Genomic DNA, 19,398 nt, shown 5'->3' on the forward strand with positions numbered 1-19,398 from the left:
GAGATAATAAAGCAACATATTATATTTAAATGAAAACAAAAAAATCATGGGACATACCTACTATACTAATACACCTTCTGCAAGCAGGATCCTGGAGCCGATGCTTCTTTTCATAAAAATCTTCGGCTCTTCATCTTTAGGAGGAGAACTGCAGGCGATCAAATAAGCTTGACTTTGATTCACTCGAACAATTGGAGCAATTGCATAATTGAATCAGATTGCAAAAAATTCATGGATCTAATCAACCGTGCAACTGAACAAGAAAATAGCAGACTAAGAAACTCGATACTCTGAGATTGGTAGCCATCCTCACTTGAGAAATAATAAAACCCTAACTTGAGTGAGTTAGAGATAGAGAGCGTGAGAATGTCTAAGTTAGCAAGGAAATGGGAAACGTGTACATTTTGTAAGGAGTTTTTTCGTGTCAAAACAATAACGAGCTGAGCTATAATTCACCATCGAGTGAAGACAAGTAGGAGCGAGATATAGAAAAATTGTCAATTGGCATATACTTATTTTTTCCTATCACTAGAATGGCTTATGCGCGCGTCATATCTAGTCATTTTCTATGTTCTTTTTCATTTGTTGGTTATAGTAGGGAAAAAAGTAAACAAGTAGTTTAGGAATAAATGTTTGCACGCTATTTTAAATAGTTCAAAAAAAAAGGATAATAAACATTAATCACGATAAATTAGCAATATATATATAACATTAATGAAGGTAAAATAAAACTTGTACATATTAATGAGGTTAAACAAGTAATGCACATTTTAAAGGGTGTAATTGGTAACACATTATTTATTAGAGTAACCTTGTATGTTTTATAAAGTAGGGATTTTGCTTCCACTTGCACTCCAAGTCTCCAACCCAACAAAAGTAATCATAAACACTAAAGTGACAAGCTTAATAATAACATGATGAGAACACACCATAAGTTATGTGTGTGCATGTGGAGTGACAATTCACGCCAAAAGACCAAGGGCGGATCCAGAAATTTTTTATAAACCGGGCCAAAGTTATAAAGAATTTCAAATAATAAAGCCCTACGGAAAAAAAATAATTAAAAAAAAAAAAAAGTGCAAGCAAGGCGAATTGAACCCTTGACCTCCAAAACTATGCAACTAGTAACTCATCAACTAAGCCTACTATAAAACTTGAATATTTGTACAAGTTTTTTATTTATTTATTTAATATCAAAATCTGGGCATGGGGGTGGGGGGAGGGGGGGCCAAGGCCCGGGTAGGCCCCCCCCTTGGGTCCGCCTATGCAAAAGACATTCATTCCTCCTAAGCTAAGCCTATATCAGGTTGTCTAGTTTGATAACTAAGGATTTGTTCTCTTCAGCTTATTTTAGGCTAAGCCTATATCAGGTTGTCTAGTTTGATGACTAAGGATCTGTTCTCTTCAACTTATTTTCAGTTCAGTTCAGTTCAGCTCTGTAAATCAGAACAGGTCCTAATCCCCTGCAATATGATTTGTTTTGAGCTCTCTTAAGATAAATTTTTATTTGTTTTGAGCTCTTTTAGGAAGAATTTTTATTTGTTCTAAGCTCTTTAGGTCGTAATTTGTCTATTGCTTTTATTTATGAAGTCTATTAGTAAAAAAAAAAAAAAAAAAAAATGAAGTATTTCCATCGTTGCCAGGGAACAAGTACATGCTCTCCATTAAAATTGCTTCATTTTAGGTGGCCTTCTAACATTCCACACTAATCTCCAAATATCTCCATCTGCATGAGTTCTCGTCATCTCACATGATCTAAACAGCCCAACCAGTAGCCAAACTTAATCAAGTACATCAAATCCTCAATACATTGTACGCTTAATGAAATGGATGACTATTTTTCTCGAAATAAAAACACTAATTAACATGCACCCTCATATTTTTGCACATTACACTAATCTTGAAATTAGTGTGAATTACTTTGAACATCAATACAGAGAATGAGATAATACAAACACTTGCTAAAATATTATTACAGCAAATAATTCACAAGTTGAACTAATAATTACAGCATTACTTCATGTGTTTAAAAACCAAAACCTTTCAAAGGAATCCTAACTTGATGTAACACAAGATCCCAAGCTATTACGAAGTATTTACAAAGGAACACAAGGAAACTACTCCAAATAGATTATAACCAATATAGACTAGGCTATTAAAATGTTGTTGGTTATTATTAAGAGGACTGAAGCTAGATAAGTGAGATAAGGGCTCCAAGAAAATCCATGGCCTTGTAAGCTTTTTCGCACATTCATATCGTACCTACTTGATACTCCTCTTGGCAAACCACATTAGAGGAGCACATACTTTTGTTAACGCTATAACATTATGCGATGATGGCTTCACTACTTGTGTGGTTTTCCGTAGATGATTTTCCATAGGATTAAGGATGTGAAGTGTACGATATTGAAAATGTAACAAGGACGGAGACCCGGATGTACCTGTCACAGGCTTCTGCAACAAATAATCAATTAATGCAACATCAACATACAATACATACAAAACTGTAATGTAAATCTAATGATTGTTATAAAGTAGATTGCACTAAACTTCGATGCATTAAATTTGAAAAACTAGCAAATCTATATTCAAAAGCATCCCGAAAAGATGCCATTTAGATAAACACGAGTAAAACCAACAAGTATAACAAGTCAAGTATATGACATGCTTTGCAAGAATTATTCAAGAAACGAAAATAAACCAAAAACAGAAAAAAAAAAAATTGTTAAGTGAGTCAAGTCACTCAAGTAGTATTACTAATTTGAAATCACTATCGAATATTGCAATGCGGTCAAAATTTAGTCAACAGTGTTTTAGCTAATTTTTTTAGTAAAAAGTTGGAATATTTACCCCAACAAAAGAAAATAATACTGGACCAGATCGTCGTGGCTCCACATAATATTTTTGCTCTGGCAGCACTGTATGACATCAAAAGCCCTTCCACCACTTAACAAAACTAAACAGAGTATTTGTTGTATAAAAATCTTAGTTCAATTGTAATCAAAACTACATACCTTTAGTTTTAGCTTTTGACGTGGCCTTAGGCAGGAGACTTCATCAATCGAAATAGGATATCAAGTTCACAAACATAATATTAAGTAATATATATATTAAGATGCAAATTATACGGAGATGATTCTATCAGAATTTAACAAAATAACTACAAGGAGATGCTTCTATAAGATAAAATTATGAATAAACAAAAGAATAAAATTGCAAACTAATTCTGAACAGTTGATCTCTTCTAATTAGCAACACATAAAATTGACCACTCAACACTCCATATTAAGCTTTCACTATACATTGTCATGCAATAAATATGAAACGAAAGATCATTAGCAACGCTCGATCAATCAAATGCTATTATCTTCATGATTCAAACCAAGGCTACTACATTCATTTACTTCTGTATGATTAAGCAAGCCCCTCGTATAAAAATATCATCCTTTTGTGCAAAATAGGGCAGGTAGCACGTGCGCTATAGCTAGCCATGTCCAAACACTATTCGTAAGAGTTATTTCAAACAATAAAAGGTAGGGAAGTGACACAAGGCTATCACAATAATTAAAAAAATGAAATGAAATAAATGAAAATGCCCATAATCAAAATGCAATATGGTTATGCCCAGTCCTCGGCGAGGAAAAAAGTATGGAAAACAGGTCACTTAGATCAAATTTGATTCAGGTCATATCCAAGAGTTTTAGCCATCCAGTTGAGTCTTTTGCCAGTCAAGCAGTATACTATAAGTCATTAAGTCATTAAAATTGATAACTAAGTTAAGTAACTACAGATACATTTCAAGTTTGGGTCAGATGATCCAGCACCCAAATCTCTCATTAATGAGTGCACTGCAATTATTGGAAAATGTTATGCTCATTTCACATCTCTAATGAAATTGCTTGTTAAATGTTAGGATTTCATCATGCCATAACCTACTCAAATTAATGGGCATAATTTCAGAACTACTTCTCAATTCCTATGCTAGCACTTCAGTTAAAAGGGGAGGATGCAAATTGTATGTATAGACTACACAAATTTTGTAATGTATCTTTCAATGACAAGATATTCATGTGACCATTTTTGCCAAAATTAAGGGGTTACACTAGCATAAACAAACTACTCGGGCAACCAAATAGGAGTAAAAAACAGACTGCTCAACCAAATGTAAAATGTTAGTGCATATGTAATATAGGCATATAGCATCAAACTCTTTTTACCACTGTATGTTGACACCACCAGGCTTCAAGTCAAGTCCCGCATCTTTAAGCTCATATATAATGTGGATTGGCAGCTCATACATCCGTACACTCTTGAAAAGAGATGGAAAATAAATGTCAATAAAAAAAACAATGCAAAGGAAAAAAGGGAGAAAAACAAAACATAAATAAAGGTAAGAGACGTTGAAGTTCCTATATCATTACTCCAAACATATTAGAAGAGCTTTTATCACAAAGTTTAGGTTTCTGAAAGCACCAACACTAGTCTCTATACTGACAACCACTTCCAAGTGACTAGATTATGTTGTAGATAACTCCAATCGTCATTCAATTGCTTCTTGATCTTTAACAGTTCCTCTTTTATTTTAAGAAATGGGTTGCTGCAATGGCTTCCACATTACAGGTAGACATTTGATACTTATCCATGTAGACGCTAAAGGTATAATCCATGTCATTATCCATGTGGCGCCTAGTCATAAATCTCATCATGACATAAGAGTGACATGTTGTCAACATCTTTTCCATTTGAGATTTAATAATATTACAGATTTTTCATATAAAATCTTCAATTGTAAGCATAATTATAAGATGAGGGTGTATGATTTAAGGAGATTTGGTCATGTAAGACAGAGACCAAGTACCACATTGATAAGGAGGCTTGAAGAGTGGCAAAGAGAAAAGAAAGTGAGAAATAGAAGAAGACGAAAGCAAGTTTGGATGAGGGTGGTTGAAAGCGATAAATGTCAAAGAAGAATGGAGAAAGGATCTATGTATATGACTCATGCAATAATGTCTATATGACCCTAATATATATTGCGATTAAGGCATTGTTGTTGTAACATCTTTGATATACTAAATTTGCTATGTTACTCGAACTTGGCTAAAAGGCCACCGAACTATGTCAGTCACTCAACACGACACAAATTCGGACACCCACAAAATTCGTATGTTGGATTCGATAAGAACCCTAGATCTACAAAATTATACGCCATAGTTATGAATGAAGAAAGGAATGCCTTACCATTTCTTGTTTTTCTCTCTCTTACAACACTTTTTTTATTCACGTGAATTTAAAAAACATAAAAATTTCATATGACGCCTAGTAGGCTAGTAGTGTGGTTGACAGCTTATACTGTTTTCCTTTCCTCTTTTTTTTTTTTTTTAATTTCTTTAATTTTTTTTTATTTGAGTTGTTAACCACAATTTCCTTTTCAATCTTATTTTTCTTTTCCTTCGGCCACATGATAATCTAATTGATCTTCTCAACTCTTTTAATTCTTTTTTTCACACAAATTTACAGTATATGTTGGCTCTTTTTTTTAAGTTAAGTAGGCTTTTACATTGGTTTTTAAAACTACTTGGCCTTAGCACCTATTAAATAATTTTAATAATAGCAAGGGTTCTGTGCTAAATATTTATCTTGGATTGAAATGTCTTTAAAAAACCTCTGTTTCCCGCAATTGTATTTCACTAAATATTTTATCATAGGCCATATAATTATACTTCCTCGGTTTTTTTCTTTTTGATGTTGTTATTCTTGTCGCTATTGTTGTGATACTTTGACAAAAATATCAGAGCTTTTTAATTAATGTACCACAACTAAAAAATCGGAGGAAGTGTGAAACCTCAAGTCACCGCTCAGAAAATTTCCCCAATTACATATCTTAATCAAACTTCCTTCCCTAATCATGCGTTCATCACTTTTCATCAATACTAGTTCCTAACATGCTAGTATGCCATACAATAAGGAGGCATATACTAATGGTGGCACCTTAGATGATTGTTGGTGGCATATTTATCATGATGATTCCTCATATGACTATGATAGATTGATAGTATACTACATTTTTGCAACAAATGATATTTTGGAGATTTACAATTATTAGCAACAAATGTATGATTTCCTCATATGCTAAGAATAGGCTTATGAAAAACCTGCTATACTCCTACCTTTAAACATAAATACAGGTTACCGGTAATAATCTAACTTACTAAAAAATCAAACTAAATCTAACTTACTAAGATCTAAGTAATTACTAACACCAACAATCACCACCAAATTATTATACCAACAGCCACCACCCTCACCAACCTCAACAGTAAACCCTTACGCTTACCATCACCTATGCTGCCACCCCCTTCTCCACCCCCATCAAGCCCACCAGCAAACCATCACCCTTGCAACCACTATAACCCGCAGAAACTACCACTGCTTAAAACCACACAGACTCCTGAAAACAACCTCAAAACAATATAACATCAAGTAGCTTATAGCAAATTATTGAAGGAGGCTTTAAACATAAAAAACAACAATGTGCTTTAGGCTTAAGGGTAGTTAGTTAAGTTTGCAAACCAAACAAAAGTAAAATCAAGGATGTAAGAGAAAGAAGATATAAAGAAGATAAATACAAAATACTGAGAAGGTTTACCTCAACCCTTGAGTGAAAATAGCGCTCAATGACACCTCTAGTCATCGACATAGTTTTGACCACATACCATGCTATCGTCAAATTCTTCACCGCCCTTTTCATATTCATTTCCAATTGGAACTTATCCCAAAATTCGCAAGTGACACCACATATCTCATGCAGGTATGATACATTTCTTAGCCCCCGAAATATGTGTTGCCCAACTGGGGTGGTCTCTAGGTCCCCCTCAGCAGACGAGACCATGAGCTTATCCCAAGCAACCAACAATAATACAGCATATTTTTGGGCAGAACTACTATTTATCAAAGCAATGCAAAGATCCTTGACTTGATGACTATGTGACGCCAGCAGTCTGATAGTATCAATGGGTTCTTTCTGCAAAGCATAGGACTAAGTCAAAGCAGGAACTTTATTTTCAAGAGTGGTAAGTAAAAGACTGGAAAGAACAATAAAAGTAGATGATCACCAATTCTGGTAAGCAGAAAAAGTAGAAAAGCTTGGGGATGGATTTTTCATCGGTGCAACCTTGTTCAAAATATTTAAGCTTACTGTGACATTGAAAACGCAAACCCAAGAGTAAAGCTCCTAAAAGTCAAATAAAGAAACCATGAAACAGGAAGGTTTGGGAACGAGGCACGTACCTGAATGCATCTACCGCATTCCAAAGTGGGGTTCCAAAACCACTAAAAGAAAGATCAGCGTCAGCTCCATGATCTAAAAGAACCTTAGTCATGCCATAAGATAAGTTCCTAGCCACCATGAACAAAGGGGATTTTCCCGTATATTTAAATTGCAAATTTACATCCACATCGAGTCCAGATTCAAGCAGTGCAGTAGCACAAGCAGCAGCAGAATGGTGGCAGATCAACTGGAAAACCTTAACTGGAGAATATTTCTGCACCAACTCACGGTTGGCTATCAGGAAAGAGGCAAACTGATCCTTGTCATCGATACCAATAAGCCTTTTGATTTCAGTCACTAAGTTGTAATATGGAACAAGGAAAGCAGCCTCTTCTGATTCAAGTAATCTAGGAGTAACATCAAACTCCTCAGCCAATTCCAAAAGAACACTTGGGCAGACGTTATTCCCAAGATTCAATTTCAAACATTCAAGTATGTCTTCAGGACTCATAAATTCATGTTCCTGTTCACACAAGACCCCAATATCACATCACCATCAATTTTACTACTTCATTACACTTCTAATATAAAGGTCAAATCATTCCTTAAAATAAATGAAAATTAATAATTATAAAATATTCCTTAATGAAAATACTCATATAATATTCTTGTTCACACAAGGCCTATTCATCAAATTTTACTACTTCATTAGTTCATTACACTTCTAATATAAAGGTCAGATCTTTTTTTGAAATAAATGAAAATTATTAATAATAAATTTTACTACTTTATTACACTTCTAATTTCATAGTTCAAATTGTTCAATCCTAACATTAAAGGGTTGGGCAATAAAATAGCAACCAAATATGATTCAATTATCTCGAAAAATACATAATTTCAGGGATATTTTGATTCAATAATGAAATTAGGCTCATAATTTTCTTTTCTTTTGGTTATGATGTTTCATAATCTTAGAATTTAGAACCAATAGTTGAGAGTTTAGAACCCTACACTTAATGCACTGACAATTATACTTAGATGAGATCAAAGATAAACCCTGGATTGTGAAATTGTTGATGATAACAAAAACAAACAACTTCTTACCCCATAATGTTCAGCTTCGGCCGGTATGATTACTTGAAGGCGCGGTGCCATTCAAGTATTCAACTGAGAACGTGGAATGCGCTTCATTGAGTGAGCTTAAATAGATACCTGTGAGAGAGGCAGGGTTGGAGGTCTTGGAGCCCGTAAAAGCCGTGACCTGGCACAGTTATAAATGGGTTAGATCGGTCTAATACGAAGCAAATAAATGGGACGAGTCTTCTAAGGATTTAAAATAACGCGTCTTAAAAAAAAAAAATGAAAAGTACTGGTATTAGTTTTTCTTCGTCTTTCCATTTCTCAAATACGTAGTACTATTTTCACACACCAAAGCTTATATCAATTTTGATAAGTTGTTAAATTTATTTTGAAAACGATTGAAATCACATTAATTAAATAGAGTTTACAACAAACGAAAGTAAAGTAAAGTAACATGAGTAAGAAGCCCTTACACAACACCAACTATTCAACTAAGGTCATTAACGACATTTACCATTAAGCTATTATAACAAGTGCGAACAACACAAATAAAACTTACCAGCTTACATTAACATGCGATAGGAGGAATAAAAATTAAGATTAAATCTAATTAAGTAAGCATAATTAAAAAAAAAAGAAATAAAATACCTCTATGAATTAATGTAAGACGCTCAAGAGCAATTTATGGAAGAATCCGTGGAATTACCAAACCTATGACTAAATCAATCAATCAATCAATCAATCAAAGCCTTAATCCCAAAAGTGGGGTCGGCTAACATGAACCAAATTTGATTATTCCGTGTAGTCATCAACATAAATCTTTCTCCTCCATCCCTTACGATCCAAAACTTCATCCTCACGTAAATCCATGCACTTCATATCCTTCCTCACTCCTTCCAACCAAGTCATCTTTGGTCTCCCTCTTCCTCGTTTAATCCCTCCATGGTCCCACTCTTCCACTCTTCGCACCGGTGCACCCTCGGGTCTCCGTCTTACATGTCCAAACCAACGCAGACGATTTTCCCTTAATTTATCTACAATGCCCGCCACACCTACTTTCTTGCGAATAACCTCATTTCTGATTCTATCTCTTAAAGTGTTTCCACACATCCACCTTAACATGCGCATTTCCGTAACCTCCATCTTTTTAATATGCTCTTTCTTAGAAGCCCAACATTCTGTACCATAGAGCAACACTGGTCTTATGGCAGTCCTGTAGAATTTTCCCTTCAACTTTAAGGGAATGCTGCGGTCGCATAACACTCCCGTGGCCGCTCTCCATTTAAGCCACCCTGACTTAATCCTGTGGGTCACGTCTTGATCAATGTCACCATTCTTCTGGATGATCGACCCTAGGTACTTAAAACATTCACTCATGGTCAAATCCTTTCCATCCAAACTCACCACTTCATTGCTTGTCCCCCTCTGAGTGCCAAAACGACATACCAAATATTCAGTCTTACTCCGACTTAGCTTAAACCCTCTAGATTCCAACCTTTGCCTCCATTGCTCCAACTTGACATTAACCCCATCCTTAGTCTCATCCACCAAAACGATATCATCTGCGAACAGCATACACCATGGAACCTCATCTTGAATTGGTCTAGTTAATTCATCTAGAACCGTTGCAAAAAGAAAAGGGCTTAATGCAGACCCTTGATGCAATCCGATTGTAATAGGGAAATCTTTTGTCAACCCTCCGCATGTCCTCACATTTGTTGACACATCCCGATACATATCCTTAACTAGGTCTACATACCTTCGTGGGATACCTTTCTTCAACATTGCCCACCAAAGTATCTCTCTTGGCACCTTGTCATATGCCTTCTCTAAATCAATAAAGACCATATGAAGATCTTTCTTCTTTACCCTATAAAACTCCATCATTTGTCTTATCAAATGGATTGCCTCCATAGTAGATCTCCCAGGCATAAAACCAAATTGGTTATCTGAAATGCTTGTGCATGCCCTCAACCTTTGTTCAATCACCCTTTCCCACAACTTCATAGTATGGCTCATAAGCTTAATTCCTCGATAGTTAGAACAATCTTGAGCGTCTCCTTTGTTTTTATAAACCGGGACCAAGGTGCTCTTCCTCCAATCTCGTGGGATCCTTGTAGCCGTCCATATCTTGTTGAAAAGGTTTGTTAACCACTCAATACCAATCTTACCCAAACACCTCCACACCTCTATCGGTACCCCATCAGGGCCAACCGCCTTCTTAGGTTTCATCTTCCTCAGTGCAATCTCCACCTCTACTCTCCTAATCCTTCGCACATACTCCATGTTGATTTCTTCATCACTCATAGAGGTATCTCCTATCACAACTCCATTACTTCCATTAAATAATTCATCGAAGTACCCCTTCCACCTGTCCTTGATGCCCTCCTCTTGCACTAGGACCATTTGGTTCTTATCTTTGACACACTTCACCATGCCAATATCCTTCCTTGCCTCTTGTCTTCTCTTTGCCATCTTATAAATGATCCTTTCTCCCTCCTTGGAATCAAGCTTTTCATAAACCTCCTGATATGCCTTTTCTTTTGCTTGGCGAACAGCTGCCTTTGCCTTACTCTTAGCCTCCTTATACGCTGCAAAGGTTTCATCACTCCTACATTTTCCTAAGGCTTGATAGCATTCCCTTTTTTGCTTAATTACTGCTTTCACCTCTTCATTCCACCACGAAGTATCTCTCTGTACCGAAGTTCTTCCCCTTACTTCCCCTAAGGCCTCTTTGGCCACTCTTAGGAAACAGTTCTTCATTCGTAACCAAGTCATGTCCGGATCCACCTCTCCATCCCAATCCGCTTCTTCAATTACCTTTTCTGTAAAAACCTTAGCTTTTGCATCCCTTAGGGTCCACCATCTTATCCTTGGTTCTTCTTGTCTAACTTTTTTCTTCGCCTTCTCTTTCAGACGAATAGTCATTACCAATAGCCGGTGTTGGGTGACCACACTCTCCCCTGGGATAACCTTACAGTTTATGCAACTTTGTCTATCTATGCTCCTTGTGAGCAGGAAGTCTATTTGAGTTGCATTTGCTCCATTCCGAAAAGTTATCAAGTGTGAATCCCTCTTCTTAAACCAAGTATTAGCCAAAATTAAATCATATGATTGGGCAAAATCCATAATAGCTTCACCACCGGCGTCCCTCTGCCCATACCCAAAGCCTCCATGGACACTCTCATAGCCATCTCGGCTCGCCCCAACGTGCCCATTTAGATCCCCTCCAATATATAACTTCTCTGAGTGGTGGACACCCTGCACCACCTCGTCTAGGTCCTCCCAAAATTGTCGTTTCTCTTCTGCATCTAAACCCACTTGGGGAGCATAAGCACTGATAACATTCACAATCTCCTTGCCACATAGCAACTTCAGCCTTATCAACCTATCGTTCTTCCGATAGACCTCGATCACCTCTTTTGCCAACCTCTCATCGAGAACCACACCAACTCCGTTCCTAGCTCCACCATTCCTTGTTCTGTGGCTCGTTTCTTGCCCAACATACCATACCTTATACCCCAGAACCAAGCCTCGAGCTCCTTCTCCTGTCCATCTTGTCTCTTGGAGGCACATGATGTTCACGCGTCGTCTTTTCATTACTTCTACCAATTCTGCTGATTTTCCCGTAAGAGACCCCACATTCCAAGAACCAATCCGCAAACTAAATTCTTTTCTCCCACGCTCCCTCCTGATCCCAACTCCAAGCCCTTGATTATTTGACACCACAATTGGGCAATATGGCGCGTCGCTTCTGGGCGACGACCTAGCAACCCTTACATACTTATCACTGCACCCGGGTCTGGGAAGTGCAGCGCGTCGCTCAGTAGGGAACGCCCCAATGGCACGCCCTTGCTCATTTGACACCACACTCGGGCAATGTGGCGCGTCGCTTCTGGGCGACGACCTAGCAACCCTTGCATACTTATCACTACACCCGGGTCTAGGAAGTGCAGCGCGTCGCTGAGTAGGGAACGCCCCCACGAAAACCTATGACTAAAGGAAAACAAAAAAAACAAAAAACAAAAAAAACAAAAAACAAAAAACAAAAAATAATAATAAAAGGCATAAGGCAAAAATAAATCTCCTTGAGTATTCATAGCCCCTTAAATTCTAAGCTAAAGAAATTATAAAAGAAAATAGAAAAATAAAATAATCAAACATAAGCTATATTATTATTGGATGACGGGCAATGAGCCAATGATATGGCAAGACCACGTGACAAAGATGACCAATCGACCTAAGAACCAAGCCTCAAGAGTGGCCATTAATGCATATGTAAGTGCTACTAGCTCGCGAGGCTTCAGTAAGCGTCGTAGTAGCAGCAAGCTATAGCTCACCATCAAGTGAAGGCAGGTAGGAGCGAGCTATAGAAAAATTGTCAAATGTCGTATACTCAATAGAATTGTTTATTTTGCTTCCATTTGCACTCCAACCCAACAAAAGTAATCATAAACACTAAAAGTCTAAAAATAGAAATACTTAATAGAATTGTTTATTTTACCAGACATGCCAAAATATATAATCACACAACATTCTTTGAAGAATAGGCTTGAATTCCACCAACATATGTAGCCTTTACAGAAGTAAATGCTTCAGCTATAAATTTCTCCCATGAGTTTGTGGACAATACAACAAAATCTGCCCGTTTTCCTGGAGATATTGACCCTATTTCTTTGTCAAGAAAACACGCACGAGCTGCTGAAATCGTGTGCCTGCATGCAGAAAATTTTGCGATATTTAAGAGATGTTTTTATTGGTTTATGAAAATAAAATGCACAAGCTGGAGTGAAGGATTAAGACCAAATCTCACAGAGACTTGTACATGTAGTATAGACTCCCTTCTTCTCTTGCCAAAATTTCCTTTAGTAGATTTTAAGAAGCTAACAACTTTCTATAATGACATCATAGAATTATAAGCAATTAGTTAGCTAATTGTAGGAAAAATAATGTTTTATTTACTTATTGTTACTATACCTAACAGGCAAGTTTCAATTTCAGTAAGTTCCTTTCTAATACACATTACTAATGATTATGCTCGTAATTGCATAACATGACATGAACTACATCTAGAATATACACTTCCACTATCCCTGTTTAATTTTACGTGTAGATGACAAACTTAATAATAATGAGAAAGCACCATAAGTTTTGTGTGTGTGGAGTGACCATTCACACCGAAAGACATTCATTCCTCCTAGGCTAGGCCTATATCAGGTTGTCTAGTATGTTGACACGCCCCTGCAATATGATTGTGAGAGGAATAAGGCAAGAGAAAGCCTCGTTATATAAACTTGCCGGGAAATTGAATGTGGGAAACTGGGACTTCAAGGTAAGAGAGTGACAAGCCAAGCAAAGCTGACATACTATAACCCTAATACTTTAATAGTATTTCTGGAGTCACTAACAGAAGAAACTCTATGAGGTTTTCCGTAAGCAGGTCTACAGAATGATTCTTGAATGATTTTAGTATTCAGATATGACAAACTAAAAAAAGCTCTCACTGGAAACATCAATCATAGGGGATCTACAGAAATGTCAAGACAAAAGATGAGCCTTACGCATCAAGTGCATCATTGAGTGAGAGGGATTCAGATGGAATCCATGATCTTTCCCACATTGGTGGAACCCTTTTTACTGCTGTCCTAATGTTGTTCAAAGGATCAATGTCTGCAACCTAATACATTGTCAGGAAAATACAGATATTAGAAGTTGGAGAAGTGCCAAAAAAGAGAAGATAGTAATGGAAAGAAGTTTTGTTCGCACAGGCCAATCAGATCCAAAAGCTAGCAGTGAGTGACTTGTTAGAAGTGAATGAAAGAGATAAGATCCATGTTCAGCCCGTTGCTTCCCCAATTTTCTTTCTACAGAAATAGCATCATCAAGAAGGTGCACAGGCTGCCAAAATTTAACAGAAATTTCAGAATTTCTGAACAATCTTTTAATATTGATGTGATGCAAAACATAAACATACTGGTGAACAAATTGTCTTCTCTTGAAGTGGTATCACATGAGATGAAACATCATGCATGTTGTAAAGCCAATCAAAAAGTACGTAGTATATGAGAAAATGCAAAGAACAATGTCCCAATCAAACCTGTACTGAAGCAACTACTTCTTGTTTACCAAATCGAGCCGCTGAACCAAGTGCCAAATGCTGAGCATGTTCAATCTAAAATAACATGACCACGAACTCGTGACAGTAATAAATAAGTTTTAAACATGCAACAATGTACGGTGGTCTCATCATAATTGCAGGCCACTTAGCTGATAACAACGAAAGTCAAAAATTTACTTACCCTAAATCTTCGGTCCCTTTCTCCATTCTCAGAAGCAACTGAGTCATACACATCTAAGATTAAGTCATTCGCCTTATCGCCAATAGCATGAATGGCGACCTGGTATAGTCATGAAAAGCGCTTATAGAATTTTTATCCTATCCTGACAGCTTGAGAGATTCTATTGAGTAAAATAGATGTAGTGTCAAGGGACCACCTGCAGCCCAGATTTGTCAGAAAGTGCAGTCATGTTGAGCAGATCGTCAAGGTCCATCACTTGAAAGCCTGAACTCTCAGGATCATCAGCATATGGCTGCATAGGAAAACCAAGAATCAAGAGTGCACAGTTAGTTCATCATAATTACAACTTTCATTCCAAGCATTACAAGAATTGACAATATCTGGTACATAAGCATTCATTAACATCAAAATGACCAATCTAAATGAATAACCATGGAGTAGATATTAGCTCGTGCATGCTAACCTCATAAAAGAGGGCACTATTAGACCCCAACGATCCATCTAAGAAAGCCTTGACACCACCAAGGTAAAGCCACTTGCTAACCATACGACCTGATTTCTGCACAAGATCCTGATTAAGCAGTATATGTAAGCCCATAGTAAATAAGTAAATAAATTAAAACATAGATTGACTGGATACCTTCAGAAAAAATAAGAAAAAACCAAATAAATTAACTTAATAATTGTACAGTAGTACATACAGATACACGTGACCAGGTATCAAGGGGGAAAAACAGACAAACTCTGATCATCATATTTCCAGAAGCATTTGCCCAGTTGTAGACATCTGCCAAACCATATAAAGGGGAAAATTCAATTTAAACATTCAGCAAGAAAAAAAAAAAGATACAATTATTTGATTGCTATAATAACTAACACATGGTCAGTTCAACAAGCAAATTATCAAACTAAAAAAAGAATTCCACGAACTGCATTCCTCTTGGAGGGATTTTAACTAATCACTAGGCCATTGGACTAAATGCTCTGTCCAGAGGAAACACAATTTGGGTGCAGATGATATCAAAACAATTATTCAAACAGCATACAGAAAACGGACACAGTATGAGAATAGCATGTAAATAACCAAGAAATATCTCAAGAAAGAGAAAACAATATGACTACATTATAAAAGGAAAAAACTTTTGGAATAGAGCACATATAAGCATAATTTGTGTACTTCATAACCTGTAAAATCTTGCCATGGTAACTCTGATGAAGAACCGGGAACATATCTTCCCATATCAACCACTGTTGTTACACCTTTGGTCAAAGCATAATAGCTGGCCTTTAATAATGCTTCCCTCCTTTCATCAATGGTGGGTTCTGGGATATTTGGAAGAATAAGCTGTCTTGCAGCATCTATCAGCAATCCAGTAGGCTCTAATAGAAGAATGAAACAACGGAATAAGTGCATATATCACTATATAAAATAGTCACATTACTCAGTACTTAGAATAATATTGAACACCACAATATACCATGAAAAGACACCAAAGAACTTCTGAAGCTTATATTTGCATACATAGAGGTCCCCCCCCCCCCCCCCCCTTCTCCCTCAGGCGGCTATTCTCTGGGAAAAGATGCATCGACATATACAAGTGATATAACTGATATTTACCTCCATCTGCAGTTCTGATTAATGTGCCCCCAGGTGGATCTTTGGTTTCTCGAGTAATACCAGCCATCTTGATTGCCAGTGAATTAGCCAAACCCATATGACCATCCATCCGTGATAGCCAAACCTGCAAGATAATGCAGCATAAATATTTAAGATGCTTCAAAGTATCAAGCTGCAAAAAACCATGTCAAATTTGAAATTTTGACTTTACAGGATTTTGAGGACTTATATCATCAATCCAATTTGCCATTGGCAGTTCTCCTCCCCAAAGGTCATTGTTCCATCCACCACCCAAAACCCAAACACCTTCCTTCTTACCTGCAATGTTTTTTAAGCCAAGTTAAAAAAAAAAAAAAAAAAATTATATTAACTGAGAAGAAAGAGAGCAACCAGAAGGGGCATCTTCCAAAATACATAAAATTCTAGTTCTTTATTAATCCTAAGATGTAACCAGTGACATGGGTTCAAAATATACTCTTAAGGGAATCAGGATATCTAACTATCAAATCTACCATTTAAAGTAGAACCCACATACTACCATTAGCCGCCCTAGTCTCAACGACCAAATGGTGCATAACCAAGCCTAACTGCTGCCTTTGAGAGTGATTGTGTACTTCTCTCGACATGAATGTTAACACACGTGAAAGGGTCTCACAAGATCTCAAGAGATTTTATCATGTTCAGACTCTAAATCTGATGTAGCATTGTTCACATTTGACAAAATGAGACATTGAACAAACAACTGGTATCAAAGGAATAACTAGATTATCTTAATGGTGCACCTATTACAGACAAACTAAACTCGACCCAGTAGACTATATAGCCAGCTATGACTTTGGTCTATCAAAAAAATGTTTACTTATGGTCACTGAAAGAAGAAAAATGTCGGCAGCTCCTATAGTAGGTAAATAAATCTAAAGCTGGAAAATTCATAAATGAGAGCTTTTCTCTTCCACCAGCAGCTGAAATATGGACTTATATTCAAGAGATCTTATTTATTTTGTTTTGGAGCATCTTTATGCAGTGCATAAAAGAAGATTAGAAGCAACAGGTTGTAGAGTCACAATAGATTGTTCTTGTGCCCAGTATTCTTGCCTTCATGGGCTACAGCTGCTCACTAATAGGATCTGTTTTGTTGGGTACTATCAAGATAGAATTGTTCTTTTTTTTTTTTTTTTTTTTTTTTTTGAGGGAAAAGATAGAATTGTTCTTGTTACTTTTGATCCAGTTATGATGTTAGTTTGTACAGTTTCCCATCATATAGATATCATTTTTTGGTCCAAGCATCTATAATTTGCAAAACGTAGCCCTCAAAAATGGAAGAGCAAAGGCGTGGTTGGTTACGACTACAATTACCCATTCTTTATTTCACAATACAGCTTTCAATCCAAGTGAATTCAAGCTGACTGTGCTAATAATCCCTATCCTTTTTCTCTTATAGTTTAATTATCCACTAAATATAATCTCTTTTAAGTTTTTATAATCTTTTAAATCCAAAGCAAAGCCACTTTATGATGCATGGGATACCCAAAAATAATTTTTCATTCAGCAATTTGTAATACTTAAGTGTTCCAACCATTTTATGATATCAAGCTCTTTAAAGTTTACATACTTTTAACAGCGGCTTCAATCTTCATAACAAACTCCTGTTTCGTACTGACACCATGGAGTTCCACTTGAGTCATCTGCTTAACATGTAACAGGTTAGCAGTAATCAGTAATGTCACATAGACTGGAAGATTAGTGTTCAAACAGCTTCACTTTTGCATCCTACCAAAATAACATGCATTGATAATATACTTTTTAGCTGTTTTACAAGATATTAAGAGTACTATTATCATAATCTACTTTTCTTAAAAACATTTTGGTAAAAGTTTCCTACTTTTATAACAATCGCAATAAATAATAAATCAAACTTTAATCACCAAGACTATATATATACTCATAAAGGACTGTTAACATCATTATGTAACAATTGGAAAAGTCTACCTCAATCTCGTTTGTTTTAGTCAAATTAGCTTTTTCATTAATTTTGTAAACCATCATTAATCCTACTTTTATCACACATCAAAGTGATCAAACACTTTTGTCCCTACTTACATTCAACTAAGTGAAGTAGTAAATAACTTTTTTTTTATTATCTCATATGGATATTACATACAATAACCCGAGACATCACCCAAACAAAAAACTAATTTAAAACCATAAAACAATCTAATTCCGTCTACATCACTGCCTTTACTGTAAAGACGAGTTCACAAGAGATTCGCTTTTCAGACAAACCTGTAGTCCACCATAAAGCAAGTGCAAATGGGAATCTATAAATCCAGGAACCACAATTTTTCCCTCCAAATTCAATTTCTCCGTTGTACTTCCTTCAAATCCCTTCAATACAGCAACAAAATAAACTAAATCCAAACTATAAAACTATGAAATTAATTTATTGAAAAAAAACTATAATCTTTAATTACAAAAAACCTGAAGAGATGAATAATTGCCAACACCCAAAAATCGACCATTTTTAATGGCAATGGAACTAGCAAAGGGCAGAGAAGGATCACTGGTGTATATGAATGCATTTGTCACCAACAAATCTGCAACTTCTGCTTCTTTCAATTTCGACCACTCTGAAAAAAAAGTTAACATAATACCAATTTAATTTGAATTTTATAGTAAAATATAATAATTTCTTCATTCTCTTTAAATTGCAATGTCATTACATAATACAAGTATTGTTTGTACAATTTTTACGTTGCGATTAAAAGAGAACGGAGTCACTAATCGAAGTGTTAAAGAATGGAACGAAATGAAGAAGGGGGACTTACTGGAAAGAGGTTGGAGGAGAACAATAGAGAGGATGAACACTAAAAGAGACGACAGTATAAGGAGAGTTGTGTTCATTATCCCTATGAATGGATTAAACAGTTGAATCAATTACATTCTCAGTCAATACAAATACAGTATACGAGTACAATCTTGGATCACGAATCTAGGACGTTCTATCTACGATGTACGGTGTAACTCGTTAACTTAGGTTAGGTTGACTTGTGAGAGATTTCGGACTGATTGAACCCTTCTCCTTAAGGATACATATGATAAATGATACATGTTGATTATTAAAGAGTATACTCATG

The 19,398-nt window shown here is 36.2% G+C and overlaps 2 protein-coding genes across 2 annotated transcripts; both read right to left on the reverse strand.

Annotated features, from left to right (window-relative positions):
- Window positions 1–1,905: 1,905 nt before the first annotated feature.
- Window positions 1,906–12,979, reverse strand: LOC145641662 (uncharacterized). The gene is made up of 9 exons (XM_081692564.1): window positions 12,852–12,979; window positions 8,372–8,528; window positions 7,288–7,790; window positions 7,113–7,194; window positions 6,647–7,021; window positions 4,218–4,309; window positions 3,015–3,052; window positions 2,851–2,918; window positions 1,906–2,454 (listed from the first exon to the last, which is right to left on the reverse strand). Exons 2-9 carry the CDS (start codon window positions 8,420–8,422, stop codon window positions 2,263–2,265), a joined length of 1,401 nt encoding a protein of 466 aa, XP_081548690.1. The 5' UTR covers window positions 8,423–8,528; window positions 12,852–12,979; the 3' UTR covers window positions 1,906–2,262.
- LOC145641661 (protein LONG AFTER FAR-RED 3-like) lies at window positions 12,716–19,249 on the reverse strand. Its single transcript, XM_081692563.1, has 15 exons — window positions 19,090–19,249; window positions 18,743–18,891; window positions 18,548–18,649; window positions 17,877–17,949; window positions 16,476–16,582; window positions 16,265–16,388; window positions 15,832–16,026; window positions 15,348–15,433; window positions 15,110–15,217; window positions 14,843–14,938; window positions 14,647–14,745; window positions 14,445–14,519; window positions 14,114–14,245; window positions 13,909–14,024; window positions 12,716–13,062 (listed from the first exon to the last, which is right to left on the reverse strand). Exons 1-15 carry the CDS (start codon window positions 19,163–19,165, stop codon window positions 12,873–12,875), a joined length of 1,728 nt encoding a protein of 575 aa, XP_081548689.1. The 5' UTR covers window positions 19,166–19,249; the 3' UTR covers window positions 12,716–12,872.
- Window positions 19,250–19,398: the final 149 nt, after the last annotated feature.

The sequence above is a fragment of the Chenopodium album genome, chromosome 8, assembly GCF_948465745.1.
Source record: "Chenopodium album chromosome 8, dcCheAlbu1.1, whole genome shotgun sequence".
Taxonomy (NCBI): Eukaryota; Viridiplantae; Streptophyta; class Magnoliopsida; order Caryophyllales; family Amaranthaceae; genus Chenopodium; species Chenopodium album.

Coding starts and splice junctions, on each gene's coding strand:
- LOC145641662 (XM_081692564.1), bottom strand. CDS start 8,422: ATGGCACCGCGCCTTCAAGTAATCATACCGGCCGAAGCTGAACATTAT. Junction 2,919..3,014: donor GTCAAAAGCTAAAACTAAAG/GTATGTAGTTTT, acceptor GATGTCATACAG/TGCTGCCAGAGCAAAAATAT. Junction 2,455..2,850: donor TATTATTTTCTTTTGTTGGG/GTAAATATTCCA, acceptor TATTTGTTGCAG/AAGCCTGTGACAGGTACATC.
- LOC145641661 (XM_081692563.1), bottom strand. CDS start 19,165: ATGAACACAACTCTCCTTATACTGTCGTCTCTTTTAGTGTTCATCCTC. Junction 18,892..19,089: donor TCTCCTCCAACCTCTTTCCA/GTAAGTCCCCCT, acceptor CTTTTTTTTCAG/AGTGGTCGAAATTGAAAGAA. Junction 14,939..15,109: donor ATAGTGCCCTCTTTTATGAG/GTTAGCATGCAC, acceptor TTTCCTATGCAG/CCATATGCTGATGATCCTGA.